This window comes from Vidua chalybeata, chromosome 8 (genome assembly GCF_026979565.1).
Source record: "Vidua chalybeata isolate OUT-0048 chromosome 8, bVidCha1 merged haplotype, whole genome shotgun sequence".
In the NCBI taxonomy this organism is placed as follows: domain Eukaryota; kingdom Metazoa; phylum Chordata; class Aves; order Passeriformes; family Viduidae; genus Vidua; species Vidua chalybeata.
In genome coordinates, this window is record NC_071537.1 from 2,906,182 (window position 1) to 2,923,071 (window position 16,890).

Genomic DNA, 16,890 nt, shown 5'->3' on the forward strand with positions numbered 1-16,890 from the left:
TTGTGTGTGGAGTAAAAAAAAAAAAAAAAAAGGGAAAACTCGGGGAGCAGGGATAGGAGGGGGGACTCCAGAGCCCCCCTGGGCTGGGACCCTGCAGAGGGGCTTAGGATTAGGTTTGGTCCTTGCCAAAACAACAACAACAAAAAAAAATACACGAAGTAGCCGACACAAACCTATTTAAATAAAGGGGAAAAAAAAATAAAAGAGGAAAGAAAAAAAAAAATCCTCCAACTCTTCTATTTTTTTTTCCCCCTAAGCAGCCGAGCCCAGCTCATCAGCAGCTGAGGCAGGAGCAGGAGGGGTTTTGGAGTTAACTGCATGCAGGAAATCTCTCACATCCTGAGTCCCAGCTCGCTCCTCTCGGTAACTGTATATTATGGGGCTGCTCTCCAGCCCCAGCTGATGAAAGTTTGTCTTCCTCAGTCTGGGCTGCGATGTCAAAGCGCCTCCAGGCAGCGCAGCCGCGCTCCCCCCGTGCGCTGCCCCCGGCCCGGCTCCCCGCGCTGCTGCTGCTGCTGCTCGGCCCGGGCCGGCTCCTCTCGGCATCGCCCCGCGCCCGCGGTAAGTCACGCACAGCCCCCCCCCGGGGCTTCTCCCGACAGGATCCCGAGCCCCGCGCTCCGTTTCGGCCGGACGAGGGGCAGGGAGATGGATTCAGAGCGCTGCTCCCCCCGCCCCGCTGCGGGGATGGAGCGGGGGGTCCCGGCCGGGCACACGCGGAGCTGCGGAACTCCCGCTCCTCGGCGCGGCTTCGCGCAGATTTCCCCGGAAAACTCCGCTCTGCGGCCCCCCGGCACCCCCAAGCCCGCCGGGTGTCATCCCCCGGCACCCCCAAACCTGCTGGTCCTGTCTGTGCGCCCCAATCCCCTGGCACCCCCAAACCTGCTGCTCCCTTCTCTGCGCTCCCATCCCCTGGCACCTCCAAACCTGCTGCTCCCTTCTCTGCACCCCCAAACCTGCTGCTCCCTTCTCTGCGCTCCCATCCCCTGGCACCTCCAAACCTGCTGCTCCCTTCTCTGCACCCCCAAACCTGCTGCTCCCTTTTCTGCGCCCCCATCCCCTGGCACCTCCAAACCTGCTGCTCCCTTCTCTGCACCCCCATCCCCTGGCACCTCCAAACCTGCTGCTCCCTTCTCTGCACCCCCAAACCTGCTGCTCCCTTCTCTGCACCCCCGTCCCCCGGCACCCCCAAACCTGCTGGTCCTGTCTCTACACCCCCATCCCCCGGCACCCCCAGCCCCGCCGGTCCCATCCCGGGGACCCCCCTGTTGTGCTCATTCGGGGGTGCCCTGCAGGGTCCCGGGGAGAGGGGTGGGGGGGGTGTTTGGAAATCCTCCTCCCACGCATCCCCTCCAAACAGCCCCCGGGGCTGAATTCAAAGGTCTGGGAGTCTTGTCAGAGTTTGGGCTCTGTTTCCAGCTGGGAAAAATTGCACGGAAAAGCCAAATAGTGATGGTAAAGGCGTCCTGGCTGGGTAAAAGTTTTCTCGCGGCCGCTGTGCTCATTCAAAGTGAGCTCCAGGCGGGGAGCGGGGATTCAGCTGTGGAGCGCTGTGCTGTCCATGTTATACGGATGGGGAACAGCCTAGGAAGGGATTGTCTCTCCCTACAGCAAGTTTGGGGTTTATTCTGGAATCCTCAGAGCTCCCAGGTCTTCGTTAAGCAGCAGCGGACAGTGCATATTTTATGTGAGAGAGGAAAAGAGAATACTCTAGGAATACATTTAACAGCACCGAGGGGTGCCAGTGTCCCTGAGTGTTACTACAAACTCCTGTGTTTGGCCTTTTTTGTCTTTTGTTTTTTCCTCCATTGTAACTTAAAGCTTTGTAAATGTTTGCTTATCTTCAAATGTACTGACAGCGACTTTCGCTGGGGCTTTGGCTCTGAACTTGCTAAGAGAAAAGATGGGGAGATACTTTAGCACGTGGAAATCCCAGAGGGGGAAAGGACAAGGTGTTGCCTTTGATCAAGAACCTGGAATTTATCTTAATGGATTAGCAGGAGTTGAAGCTTTGCCTTTGGGAGGGGTCTTGGTTTCTCTTTGCCAACACTTGCATTTGCACCAAATCAGTGGCTTTGGGGTGAAGGCTGCAGAAATTCCCTGGCAGATGAAGAGAAATAGGTGCGCCGTGGCTGTTCCCTTTTCGTGGGGAAAGGAAGGCTTGGTTTGGGTGGGAGGATGGCTCCCTTCTCTGAGTATGGAACCCACTGTGACTGGCCAGCCCCTCCATGGTTTGGAAGTTCACTTGCAGTTGGGAAAGTTTGAGGTAAAATGCCTCAAAGTGTTTGTCCCTACAATACCAAGAGGGCAAACTGTGGGTGACTTGGCTCTAGCACACAGATGAGTGAGCAGAATGGAAAGAGGAGGTGGAAATCCGGTTCCTTGTGGCTCAGAATTCCCTCAGAGCCAAGCTGAAGCTCTAAGGTTACCCTCACACTGATGATTTAAGCTCTGTGTAAAGTCTGTGCCAGCTGCTCATCCCTGTGGTGTCTTTAGGTGTCTTTATGGGGTTTAGATGTCTACATTTGGGCAGCTGTGGTGGTTGCCGGCCCCTGGATTTGCCTCCTTGTATTTTCCTGCTTCTCTTCTTTCTGTACCATGTCTGAAATTTGCTCTTTTCCATCCAGAATATTCAGTGAGCATCCCCTGCCTTAATTCCACTTTTTCCTGTGGAAGCAGAGCACAGCTTCAGCCCTGCCAGAGCTTGTGCTGCTTTCTTGGGCACGGAGGTGCTGAAAGTTCCAGGCGCTCCTTTCCACGCTCCCAGTGACAACAAGTGCTCCTGGCTGGGCTGGCACAGCTCCCACTGGGCGTTCTGGAGCCCTGCAGGACATCCCAGTGCTGCCAGGACATCCTAATTTTTACGTGAAGTCATGCTTAGTGATTAAGACAAATTGGAGTTATGATACGCCTCGAGGAGCGGGTTTGAAATGTGGCAATCTGTCTGCCCGAGTGACAGGTCTGGTATTAAACAGAAATTATTAAACAGTGTGTGTTATTAAACAGAAGATATCAGGTTGTGGGCTAGACAACCTAAAAGTAGCCTTGTTGCTTGCTTTTGGTATGTTTTCATTCAATTTTTTTGTGGTTTTACAATTGCCCTCTTAGTTTTCACTCTTGCGCAGGGTTTCTGCTTAAAGGAACTCATGGACAAAAAAGAAAACTCAGGCAGGCCAAGTTAACTTTATTGTCCTTGTGGAGTGGGATATAAAGTAAGATAAGATCTGATCTTACAGTCTCAGTCAAGTACCTTAAAATCTACACCTGTACAAGGTTTCTGTGCTCAAGTCTGTCCTGTTCCTGCAGGGCAGACAAAGTGATGCTGTGGATAGGTAAAGTCCAAATTAGAGATTGTGTGTGTGTGCACAAACTTTTAAATTTCTTCTGAATATTGCGTGTTAGCTGGGAAAACAGCAGGGGGAAAAAAAAAGACTTTTGGGATGACAGAATGGTTTGGGTTGGAAGGGACCTTAAAAACCTTCCACCATCCCAGGTGGCTCCAAGTCCTGTCCAACCTGGCCTTGGGCACTGCCAGGGATAGAAGAGCCACAGCTTCTCTGGGCATGAAAAAATGCAAATCCTAAAACTGCAACACAAAATTCTTTACCTTCAGTTAAAGTCACTTTTGTCTAGATTTTAATTTGCTACTGATTGCAGCTTCCTTGGGTCTAATGGAAATAAATTGCAGGAGAAGAAATGTTGCTTTGTCTTGTGCTCTAAACCTGATTTCTCCATCTCCCTCTGTTTCAGAGCCTGTCTTCTCTCAAAGAGAAGACAGCACTTGTGGCAGATATTTTTGGTGTGTGTGTATAATCACCTCATTGTCTGATGATTATCCTCTTCAGACAGCCTGGAATGAGCTGTCCCTGTCCATGGGGCTCCAGAGATCATGCCAAAATCCCCCAGCAGATGAATTTTATTGCCACTCTTCAGCAGTGTTTGCATCCTTCACCTCCAGCTCGCTGGGGAGCTGACAGGTTCTTCACTGCTGGTTTTTGGGTGTCTCATCTCAGCTCTGCTTGGGATTTTTGGAAAGGTCCTGATCCAGATACAAAGAGCATCCTTGAACTCATGATTGCCAGGCTGTGTTTTGGGTGGTTTTGCATCCTGCTGGGAGCCCCAGTGGGATTTCCCTGATGGCACCTGGGTGACTGCAGCAGAGCAGGGCTGTGTTTATCTGTTTATCCCACTGAAGATATCTATTTATCTGTTATTCCCACCAGGGCCCTCACTCACCAGCCATGATCATGAAATTCTGTTCTAAAAAGGCTCAACTCATGTAAAGGCTTATTTGCTCCTCCACCAGCCTTCCCCAGACCTCACATCTCCTCCTGACAGATTTATCCCTGCTGTTGCCAGCAGATCTGACACTGCCAGGGCAAAGTGGCCAAGGAGTCCAGCTGGGCTCTGGTTTATTTGTGTTCCTGAGCCTCCTTTTGGGCTGTGGCAGAGCGAAGGGCGAGCCCTGAGCTGCCTTGCTGGGCTCTTGGGGTGGGTTTCTCTTCACTTGTGCTGTGAGAGCTGCAGCAATAATCCAGGAATGGACATTTTTAAGGTGCTTGGAAATCTGGAATACTGTCAGGTTATCCAGCCAGGCCCTGCCATGCCAGCAGGCTGTCCCCAGCTCTGCCTCACACCATCCCATCCTGCTTAGGATGCCAGGCTGTCCATATTACAGGGATTTTTTTAATTTAATCCCTTTTTCTGATGACTTTCCTTCCTCTACAACCTCCTATGTTTCACTGCTGGATCTGGCTCTCCCCGTTGCCTGCACTTTGTACTTGTATTTCAAGCAGCTCCTCAAATTTCTCCCCGGACAAAAGCACATCATCTGCACAATTTTGGAGTGCTACATCCCTAAATCACACCTGCAGAGGCTTCTCTTAGGTCCTGCTGAGTCTCCAGGGCAGATCTATGACCAAGTAAATTAAAACCCCACAGTTTGAGGGTAGCAGTTGATTCCTCACAAGGCAGTGCAGCCCAAAAGCTCAATCTCTTTTGTTTCTGGTTAACACAAAGTGCTTCAAATGTATTAAATTTTCATCTTTTTGCTACCCCACTAACTAAGAGAAGGGATTGTTTCTTAGTAAAGTCCTGCTCCAGCATGTTGACCCTTCTCTTTTTAGGGTTCCTGCAGGATTTCGAGACTAAATTGGTATCAAGTGACTTGAACTGCATAATCTAATCAGAAATTAACCTGTTTAATCCCTTCAGGTTGTTCCACCAATATTTTACACCCCATACAAATGAATTTGCTGCTTTCCATGACCTGGAGCTAGGATAAGAAAGAGTTTGGAGGCAGGAAATTGTCCTTTCACAAGGTCAACTTGCTAAAAGCAGTGATTAGAAGAACAAATTCTTTCTTGTCCCAAATCTATGATGTAACAAGGCAAGAAGTGAAATGTGTCATGGCCTGTTAGCTGTGCTGGATAATGCACATCAAGGCAGAAAAAGCTGGACGCGGAATTTGGCACAAAAATATCTTTAACTCGTTTATTTTGAGGTATTTTTTTAAGAGGAACTGTGTCAGCCCCTGGAAATTTAGTTTAATAGTATATATCATATGCATTTAGTGAAAAACCTTTTTCTGACAATGGTGAAAGTTTGCTGCTTTCTTGCTTCTTTTAAATGTGTTCTAATCCTGCAAGCAGCTGAAAGATAAACCCCATGTGTGACTGCTTACCTCTGCAAGAATATATTAAGGTACAAACTTCAACAAATTCAAGTATTTATGGGATTGTTTCGCCATAGTTATGCAAAAAAAAAATTAAAACTTACAAAATCTGGACTTTATAGTTTAGTAAGGGGATCATATGGGCCTGAGCACGAGCAGTGTTTCATCCAGCAGCACTGAATGCAGTGATGGTCTGTGCTGGAGGTCCCCTGCTACTTCAGCTATTAGATGTGAGGAGGATCGTTCAGCCCACATTATTTCAGTTTATATTCCATTCCTTTTGTGCCACTGACAGCACTGTGATGATAGAGAGAGTTGGGAATAAATTCACTGAATCCCTCTGGAGCGCGCAGGGATGGACACAGCGCCTCAGCCATGTTCCCTTTGGAACTGGAGATCACTAAAGGATCTCCAGGTTAAAACCTGCTCTTGCATTTTGATGCGTGCACTGATGCATGAGGTGAGCATCCCAAAAGAATGAGGATTTATTTCTTCATCTCTTGCCTCCTGAGTAAGGCACAGACACCCTTTGGGTGAACACCAAGGTGAAAGTACGGGATTATTGCAGAAGAAATCCCAGAATGGTTTGGGTTGGGAGGGACCTTAAATCCCACCCAGTGCCACCCCACCCATGGCAGGGACACCTCCCACTGTCCCAGGTGCTCCCAGCCCCAGTGTCCAACCTGGCTTTGGGCACTGCCAGGGATCCAGGGGCAGCCCCAGCTGCTCTGGGAATTCCATCCCAGCCCCTCCCCACCCTCACAGAGAGAAATTCCTGATATCCAACCTGAATTCTCCTCTTTTAGTTTAAATCCTGACACTTTAGAAAGAAGGAGCTATTTACTCTGCATGCTGTGTTTTCCTTGTTTCTATGCCTGACCCTCGTTTGGGATAAATTCCCTCCCCTCCATGGACCTGACTCCTTTGTACAGCCTGGTGCTCATGTCCTGTGCTGGCATTTAAAATCCTTTCTGCAGCACCAGAGCAGAGCTGTTGTAGTGACCTGGGGAGATATCCTGCCCTGAAGAAACCATAAAAATAAATGGTCTTTGCTCCTGTAGCTCATCTGCTGGAGGAATGTGTGAAAATCAGGAGCCACAGAGCGACCCAGGGCTCACGGTGACACTTTCTGCAAGGTCACACTCATAAACCTGAGCAGGAGAGGTGGCTTCAAGAACATTAAGTAACTCCAAGTAGTCTTTTCATTCATGTTTTAAAAACCAGAAGAGAATCAGTGACAGCTTGTGCTGGAGCAGGTGCAGCTCATTTTCCTCTCCCTGCTGCTGTGTGATGTGAGGACCAGGTATTCCCCACACAACCAGGAATTCCTGATGGATGTAAACTCCTGATGGATGTAAACTCCTGGATATAAACTCCTCAGCTCCTTTTCTAGGCTTGGGGAAGAACTACAAATCACGTCCCCTGCCTGCTCACCTAAATTAACACTGCAATTCACCTCAGCTGGGTTTGCTGTGTTTCCCAGAGAAATCTGAAGGGATGATTTGTGCCTGTGAGGAGCACAGCTCCCACTCCCATGCCGTGGTGCTTTTCTGTGCTGATTGTACACAGTTAGGAACATCCCTCAGTTCAGCTGTGCTGAGGATCCCTTGTACTCGCTGAGGCAGGTTAGTAAATCACTGCAGAGAGGGATTGCACTGTACCTTTTGAGAGACCAAGAGGAAATTGTATTTTGGAGAGTAATTTGAACTTTACTCACTGAAAGTAGCCTTTCATGAGGCTTTGGAGGGGAGGAGTTGGAGAGGAGCACTGGTCCTGGATTTTCACATAATTATGTGGACTCATTGCTGAAAAGTGAAGATATATTTAGTACCTTTTTCTCTGCCCTTGGAGCTGGGTGGATTCCTTGTGCTTGTAAAGCACAGGTCATTATTTCTCTGCCTCATTGTTTTTTGTAGGTGCTGCTGGTGCAGAAGTTGCAAGGCTGAGTTCATAATCAAAGATCGGTGGGACTCTTTGGGGAAGAAGCAGCAATTTAGGAACAAGCAGATGTGTCCCAGAGTTGAGAGGGGCCATCCTTCACTCTGGCAGCCTGGGAATACCTGTGGGAAAGACACTGTGCAATCCCTGAGGATTTTCATCCATTATTAGCCCTGTCCTGCCTGTTTTTACAAGAGGGAATGGCTGGGCCATTTGATACAGTCTGGATCAGGGCTTGGAAAAGAAACAGCTGAAAACAGGATTTGCAGCAGGAGAACAGAAGTTCTCCTGATCTGCTGTGCCATGGACTTTCCAAAATTCCTTTGGGTTGGAATCTTGCATTTCTAACTTGCCCTCTTCTGTGACCTCCAAGCCCTGAGCTCTTCCATGGGGGGAACCTCTCGATCCTCCCCCATGACCCACTGTGCTGGAATGCCCTTTCCTTCAGAGCTTCACTGCTTTATTTCTCTATATTTTAAAATGTTCTCTTCTAGGAAAAAAAAAAAAAAAAAAAAAAAAAAAGACAACTCTGTCTTTGGACTGGTCCTGAATAGTAATTCCTCAGTCAAACATAACAGCATCCCAAATGAGGCTGGACAGCTGTTTCCCAAATATATCCCTGTACATATTCTGTACACATCATAAAGCTGGGTTTGGGTTATTTGAAACGTTCTGCAGACTCCCTGCCCCCTCCTGCAGTCAATGGCAAATGTTGTTCTCCCAGCTCCACTTGTCACATTTTGTTCTGGAGAACAGGGAGGATATTGAGAGATACTGGCTTCTCTCCTTGACTGCATTTCAATATGTATTTTGTATAATGAGGGCCCAAATCCTTCTGCCATTACTTGTGCTTTAATCACACTGTGCTCTGCCCAGATTGCTTTAATCGCATTTGCATCAGCAGGAGTTGCTCTGTGATGAGCAATATTTCATCTGCAAACAGAGCAGACACATCTCGGGCACTCGAGGAGGAAGGAGCTGCCTGGCCTGAGTTTGTTGCAGCACAGCTCTCCAGTGAAAGATGCTGCAGCATCCTGATTGGAGAAATAGATTTTCAGGAATTAGAAGGAACAAAGCTATTTTTACAGGTTTTGTTTTTTGGTTGGTTGGGTTTTTTTTTGTTTTTTTTTTTTGTTTTTTTTTTTTTTTTTTTTTTTTTTTTTATTGTTTTGTGGTTTTGGGTTTTTTTTTTGTTGTTTGTTTTGTTTTTTTTTGTTTTTTTTTTTTTTGACCTGTCAAGTGTGATAGCTCCCTTTTAATTTTCTAGTAAATGGCTTTTTGGCATGTGCTATCTGCTGAGAAACGCCCGGTGCAGAGACATCATTTTGTACTTCAGCCATGACATTACTCTAGATGAGAACTGAAAAGTTATATAGATATTACACCAATATATAAACCATGTGTGTTAGGAAGACAAGTTCAGTTTTGAAATATTTGCCTTAGCTATGCTTTTCACTTTCAATCTGTGCCAAACATGTGCTTGAATGACTGATGGAGTCATATGGTTCCCTGAATAAAGCACTTTATTGTGCTCAGACTTGGAGCCTTCCAACAGTTGTATTACAGAAGCTTGAAGATTAAGATGATCCAACTGCTTAGGGGGTATGTCCCACAAGGAACATTTTAGTTTTTCTTTTCTTGTCACCCCCCCTTCTCAATTTTTTGTCTTCCTCTGTGTCATCAGTTTGTTCAGCTGGTGGGGCAGTGACATTGACCACAGAGAGTTTGGTGCAGGAGAGCAGCGAGTCACCTCCAAATTTCAGCTTTCCCTGCCGTGTCCACGTGAACATGTTGAACCCATGACGTATTCCAGGCAGTTTATGGGATTTCATGGGGGAGGGGAGAGAGGGCTGTTCCCTGTCGCTGATCATTTCATCAGCAGAATCAGATTTCGGGAAGGAGTAACTGTGCATGAGCAAGTGATGACAGGAGGTAGATCTGAGAATTATGAGCCCCAAATATTGAAAGCCATGTTTTTAATGCTGTTCAGTTAATGGGGATCAGGGAATCTCAGCCCTCCATTTCTCATCCTGGAGCTGCCTGGTGTGGATCACTGGTGATGCTGCAGAGCTTCATCCTCACAGACCCATCAAGCTGGAGACAGGATCTTTTTCCATTAGAAGCCAAAAGAACAGAAAATTAAATTCAGAAATGCATGGAGTCATCTTGCTGCTGCCTCTCCTCAGGCTCATCAAAGACCTTTGCTGACTTCTCATGTTTGAAAAAATTTTGTACACTAGTAGTAATTTCTGCAGTGTAAAAAAAAAAAGACAAAATTCAAGCTCAAGAAGATCCATGGAATTAGTTGGTTTCCAAGGGTTACTTGTGCTTAAATGCCTGAGGTCTTGGGTTTGGGAATTTGAAAGAAGGGAGAAAACAAGTAAAACTTTGTGTGTAGTTTTTCCTTTTTTAAAAATGGTTTATTTTCTAAGCAGGCCATGAAAGAGCTAATTTTCCTGGGTTTTGTAGAAATAATCAATGTACTCCTTAGAGGAGCAAAGGTTAGCTGGGAAAATAATTCATGATTTCGAACTAATAAAAACTTTATTGCAAGAGATAAGAGTTTTACTTATGCACAGTCAAATCTTGGCCAGGCTTTTGTGCTTATAAATAAAGGAGAGCAGAGTCTGGTGCTGTGCTGCCTTTTATGAAGCTGTGGAAGTGCTGGAAGTGGGATAATGGGAAGCATCTTATCAACGTGGTGATTTTTGTCCTCTTTTTTTTGAGAGGGTGTCTGTGTCCTCAGCTGGTGGTTGATGTAAAATTTAAGCTGTTGCTTCTTTGACCCCGTGCAAGTCTCAGGGCTGGCTTTGTTTAACCATTATGCAGTGGAAATCTGGTACTGGTTTATTTTCCAGCATTTTCATGTTTATTATGAGATAAAATTACAGTTTGCTTCTTTTTTTTTTTTTTCTTTTTTAATATTAGTGCCCAGGGAAGTCGTGGATTGCCATCCCTGGAAGTGTTCAAGGCCAGGTTGGAGCAGCCTGGGGCAGTGGAAGGTTCCCTGTCCACGGCCGGGATGGATGGGCTGAGCTTTATGGTCCCTTCCAACCCAAACCATTCTGCTATTCCATGATTTTATCAAGTACCAATTTGTTTTTTCCTGTCTCAGGCAGAACAGGCACCATTTTAGGTGGTTTCAGCAAGGCCTGTGCCTGGATGATGTTTAACTTGAGAAATGTTTAGGCTTTTGCTGGAAGGTGGAGTGAAATAGAGGACTGGAATCACACATCCCCAGACCTTGGCCACATATGACACTTTTTTTTTTTTGGCATGATATAATCTGACCCCCAATGTTGACAATTTCCATTCAAAGCAAGTTGGTTTTTCTTTTCTTTTTGTTTTTCTTGATAGGCAAGAGCGGGATGTGATCCTCTGTGCAATTCCATATTGGAATCCTATCTCACTTTATGTATAGCCACTTTATACTCCTGCCACCTATAAATCAGCACTGGCAAGATAAATACCAAGAGGCATAGAGAGCTAAGAGACAATCATGGGTCCTGTCACCTTTGGTTTTCTAGATTATGTAAAATAATTCTTTTAGTTCCCTTCTTGTAATTCAGACTTTCCACTTCCCTGCTCTCCCTGGCAGCCTTTCCAAGCCACCAGCTCCAGGCTCAATTCATCTTTTGTGAGTGTAGGTGAGCAGCAATGCTCTCACCACTCTCAGGATTCACTTGGATCTCTGGTGCTCCCTGGAAACACCTCTTTTGATGCAGCATTATCAGTGGTGTCCCCAGGACCATGTGTGGGTCATTCTGGTCTCACCTGCTTTGAAGAGCAATGGCAGGAGCAGAAATCCTGATGATCCCTAAGGGTAAAACCCTCCTGGGTTTCAGCCCCTCGCTCCAGCCTGCAAGTTCTCGTGTTCTTTGTAAATTCCTGTTCTTCCCTGAGCAGTCATATCCCACCTCTGAGCAATGGATTTCAGGAGGACTCTTGAGTAAAGGTTGCTGAGAAAAATACACACTGATCCAATATCTTTTCTTTCTGAACTGTGGTAAAATCCTTTCCCTTGCCTGGTTGTGGGTGCTGTGTTTGTGGGCAGTTTCCAATTCTTACCCTGTTTCACTTCCATAAACCTCCATAAACTTACTCTGTTTCACTCCCATAACTTCCTGAAGTTCCTAAGTTCACTTCCATTTCGAGTCATCCCCTCTGTGTGTAAGCTTGGGAATTCTGGATTAAAAAATCCAGGTTTGAATTTTTCTGGAGGTGGCAGAAGAATCATCCCAAAGCAGAGAAAAGCCCCTGATGGGGGGGGATAAAGCTCTTTCCCATCTGCTGGGCCCCCAGGCAGCAGTGGAGGCTCTGGGGTACGTCAGGAACTGGCCACAAACCCTGAGTGCTGGGTGCAGCCAGGTGTAAATCCCTTCTTCCATAGCCAGGAATGACCCAGCCAGGTCATGGATGCCACAAACTGAGAGCTAAACTGAGGAAGCTGAAGAAAATGAGGAGGGAAATGGATAAAGGATGTCCTTCCTGACTTCCAGGGCATTGCCTGTGGCACAGAGCACTGCCAGTAGCTGATTTCAGTTTGCAGGAAGATTACTCTGTTCCATTATTCTTTTCAATCCAAAGATTATTCCAGTGGTTTGGGTGTTTTGCTGCAGAGAAAAAACGAGGACAGGCTGTGACTTAGGATTTTGAGTCAGTTTTTAGTAGGAAAGGTAACACGAGGATAATTTAATTTAATCTTTTTTTTATCCCCCCACTTCTGAAATGTTCATAGCCCAGCAGTAAGTGCGGGGGGGGGGACATGAGGGGTGTTTTGGGGACAGTGTGAGGAGACAGAGCTCCAGTCTGGGGTGGAAATGGACACCCCACAGCATCACTGAGACCTTGGCTGGGCTGGGCTTTTGTGAAGCTCTGGGGCTGTGTCAGTCCTTGAGTACCTCGTGACTGATGGGATCCTGGAGCCCCTCTGCTCTGGGACAGGTTGGGAGAGCTGGGGGGGTTCCCCTGGAGAGGAGAAGCTCCAGGGAGAGCTCAGAGCCCTGCCAGGGCCTGAAGGGGCTCCAGGAGAGCTGGAGAGGGACTGGGGACAAGGCATGGAGGGACAGGACACAGGGAATGGCTGTAAGCTAAAAGTGGGTAGGTTTAGATGGGATTTTGGGAAGGAATTCTTGGCTGTGAGGGGGCTGAGGCCTTAGGACAGAGGTTATCCAGAGCAGCTGTGGCTGCCCCTGGATCCCTGGCAGTGCCCAAGGCCAGGCTGGATGTGGCTTGGAGCAGCCTGGGACAGGGGAGGGTGTCCCTGCCATGGCAGGGGTGGAATGGGATGATTTCCCAGTTCCTCCCCACCCAAACCATGTGGGATTCTCTGAACCATTTTATTTTTGTACCCCTGTTATTGTGTGGGACCAGAACGGGCCCATCCTCACTGGGAAGGAGGCTCAGCACCACAGCTGGGCTTTTACTTCTCTGTGAATCTGTGTGTTAGGGATGGATGTTGTCTATAAACCAGCCCAGGTCTGACTCCTGTCCTGCCCTGTGCTAGGGGGGCACTGGCAGCAGGGTTGGGGCGTGCATTTCGCAGGACATATCCTATTTTCCTTGCACTTAATCCCATTTTATCCAGAGCTACTCAGCACTGGGTGCGTTCACCTCTTTGTTTGTCATGAGGACAAATAAATCGCCCTGCCTCACTAAAAGCTTATTAATTTTAAGTAAATGCAGATCTGGAGAGTGTCTGGGTTTTTTCAGGAGGCAGTGGCCACTAAGCAAAGATGTCACATCACATGCTCGGAGTTTATTTTGTACAGAGCTTGGAGGAATTGAAATAAAGGGCAAAAAGATGAAAACCATTCTGAACTTCTTTGCCAACAAGCCCTTGTATGATACTGTGCAAAGCAGAAAAGTTGTAGAAGTACATGGCAGATGAAAAATATTTAAGCCACACAAAAGTCACTGACAGGTAACATCTACTCATCTCACTATTTGTACAAAGTAGCTTTTATATTACTGGGGGAAAAAAAAGAGAATAAAGGGCGCTGCATCAGCTTGTGGGCTGCTTGTGGATCAAAAGCATTACCTTCAGTGCAGGCTGAAAATAGAAAACAGACACAACTGTGAGGTTTTTCATGTGAAAAAGTGGGAGACGAGCTTGCGTCAGGAAGAGCTGGACAGAATTTCACTGAAATGGAAAATAAGTAGGTGAGTAAGTAGGTGCATGTGACACAAAAGATAGGAAACCTGGGTCTAATCTAACTTTCTGGTATTGCAGATGGCCTGATTTTCTTCTCCTCTCATGACACAGCACAGAAATTTCAATTCTCTGATTTCAATTATTACACTATTTATACTGCTGTAGTACCAGGAGTCCCTAAAGAGAAGAGGCCTCATTATTAATGGAACACAAACAACTCTAATGGTTCAGCTTCAAAGAAAGCCTCCTGAAAATGGGGAAGGGAGATGCAGAGTGGCAGAAGGGAAATACCAGCACGCCTGTGTGCATGAGGAGCTGCAGCCCTGGGAGCTGGGGGGTGGTTTTGGGGTGGTGGAAACCCTTCCTTGGTGCAGATGTGGGGCCCATCCCACGGCTCCTCTCCTGGAGCCCCCGGGCTGCTCTTTGGGAGGGCTGGCTTTGTGCTCAGCGATGGGGTCCCAGAACCCCCAGGAGGAAGCTGGGAGTGGGTTTTGTTCAGATGCTGTGCAAGGACTGGGGGATGTGTCCCTGACTGGGATTGATTCCTTGGTGGCTCCAGCTCAGGTGAGGGCCAAAGGCTCTCCAGGGTACCAGGAGCTGTCCCACCCTTGTGCCCACCTGGTTTTATCCCATTTTTCCCACGTTTCCTGCACTATTCCTGCTTTATTTTTTTGGTCTGACTCTCTCCTTTACATTTTTGGGTTTTTTTTTTTCTTCCTGATGTAGACTATTCCTCTCCCCATGTCTGTGTGCCATTGCTCAGTGGCCTTTCAGATCTCTCCTACTCAAGAGAAGTGTGGGTTGCTCTTCCCTGGCTATGATCCCTTATTTTCTGCCCCGTGTTCTTCAAAGCTTTGCAATCAGGCTGCAGAATCCTATTTAAAGGATTTACCTATTTATCTTCCCCATCTTATCTTTTTTTTTTTTTTTTTAATTTAAAGACTGAGTTAGAGTTTATTTATCAGCTATTCAGGTTTCTTTGTTTTGCACTCTTTCAGAAATATACCCAATCCATAAATATAATGAAATTTCATGAGAAAAACATTATTTGATATACAAAAGGCACCGTACTGTGCTTATATCACACTGAGGGCAGCTGGGAGTTAAGCAAGTGCACAGTGCATGTGCCCAAATTCTCTCCAGAATGAGGCCCAAAATTGGGCTGCAGTGCTTCCTCTGCCTTCCTCAGGAAGCTGTGATTTTTATCACACCCAATAATTTAAATAAAAACATTCAGATAAGCAGCCAAGTATCTGGCTCAGGGAAAGCAACTAGACAGAAATTGATCTCGTGTTTTATAAATGCTGCGGCTTCAGAAGATTTGCAAACCCTGAAGCTTGTCTGCTTTGTTTCCCCCCAAATAAATTATCTTTTCCAATAAAGATATAACTGCTGCCTATAAACCTGTCTTGATGTCTGTCTCCAGACTATCAACACTTCTGCACAATGAGCCTTTTCAGCAGATAAATAAGCACGTGTGGAAGATTAAATTTGCTCATTGTAACCTTGCTTTGTTCTGCACCACGAGCATCACTTCGCTGGGATGGAAGAGAAGTAGGAGTGGCAAAACTGAGCCACACTTGGTGTGGATTTTCCTCCCTTCTCCCATTGTATTTTTGTAGCTGCTGCACCTCCAGACCAGGCTGTGTGTTTAGGGAATAACACATCTGTGCACAAATGCTCATCCCCTCCCTTTTTTTCTGCTGTTTTGGGTAAGTCCAAGCTTCGCAGAATGGTCAGGAAAGGCACATGGAGGAGCAGCAGAGAGACTTTGATGTTTCCTGAAGTCACCCTGGCAGCTCCATGGTGTCAGACTCCATGGAAGCTGTGCAGACAATGCATCCACGGGAGGACAAGGAGCTCCTCCAAGGGGCTCTGAACACTTGGATCTCATGACACTTTCAGAATGCAAACCCTACAAATTAATAGAAGGGCCTGAGTCATTTAATTTGTGTGGTTGAGATTGCTCAAGTGGGCCAAGGAGAAAGGAGAGCGGGGCTGGAGCCAAACTTTTCTCATTTTGCTGAGATATGCTTCATAAATTCCTGCTCTGAGCAGGGAGCTTCCTGCCTGATAATGAGAATAAAGGCTTGGAGTTCTGTCTAGACCCTCCCAGGCTGATGAGATGGTGTCTCATGTGCCTCCCCAGGGGAGAACCAAATCTTGAGCCAGCTTTGGATCATCTCTTCTAAGGGCTGACATTGTGTCCTCCCAGCCCTCAGTCACTTGGGCTGCATTAAAGGGGTGTAAGAACTCTGTATAACAAACAACTTTCCTCTCTCCAATATATTTGATCTTTTTATCTTGTGAGATGGGGTTTTTTTGGGGGTTTTTGTTTGTTTGTTTGTTTGCTTTTTGTGGTTTTTGTTTGGTTTGGTTTTCTTGTTTGGTTGGTTGCTTTTATTTTTTTGTTTTGTTTTGGTTTTCGGTGTGTTTTAGGTAAAGTGTTGTATTTTTACAAGCACGTTGAAAAATACCAGATTTTATTTCTGCTCACATTGGCTTAGCCATAATGACAGCACAGATGTTTTTAAGCTAATCCTAACAATGATGAAATGGGGGTAATTCTGCTCAGAATATGATTCTTGATCCTTCATGAGAGCATTAGGTGAGCACAGAGAGTGTGGCAAACCCCACCAGAGTTTTGACTATGCTGTGGCACCTGGAAGCCATCCCTGTCTTCTCTTTGATTTATTCTCAGTTATTTTTCCAGCTCTTGTCCTGTGATATTGGTTTTAGGGCTCTGCCTGGACAGGCACAATGCCATTAATGTGTTTAGGGAGAGGAAAAACGCTTGATAAATGCTGCATGCAAACAGCTTTTTGACCTGGTGGTATGAATGGAAGTCATCTGCCTGTGGAGGAGTGAGTGTTATTTCAATGAGTTTATATTCTCTTTCTCTTCCAGACCTTTTTTTCCCCCACTAATGAGACTGTGCATCCTCCACGATGACATCCTTGCATCCTGATATCTCTACTCTGAATGTGCAGCCTTTGTCTTCTGCTGCCACCATCTAATCCCCCTCCAGCTCTTCCCCCTGAGCCCTTCTGATTTCTCCCTGAAATTCCTGTAGGTTTTGCCACTCTCATTACGAGTGTCATGTTTAATCCTTTTCCTGAGTTAT

General features: G+C 46.6%; 1 protein-coding gene across 1 annotated transcript in view; it reads left to right on the forward strand.

Moving 5' to 3' along the window:
* Positions 1–434: 434 nt before the first annotated feature.
* Positions 435–16,890, forward strand: part of ADAM12 (ADAM metallopeptidase domain 12) — a 177,612-nt gene continuing 161,156 nt past the window's right edge. Inside the window, exon 1 of the mRNA XM_053949228.1 lies at positions 435–561. Coding sequence (XP_053805203.1) covers positions 435–561 — 127 coding nt within the window. The remainder of the gene's footprint in view (positions 562–16,890) is intronic.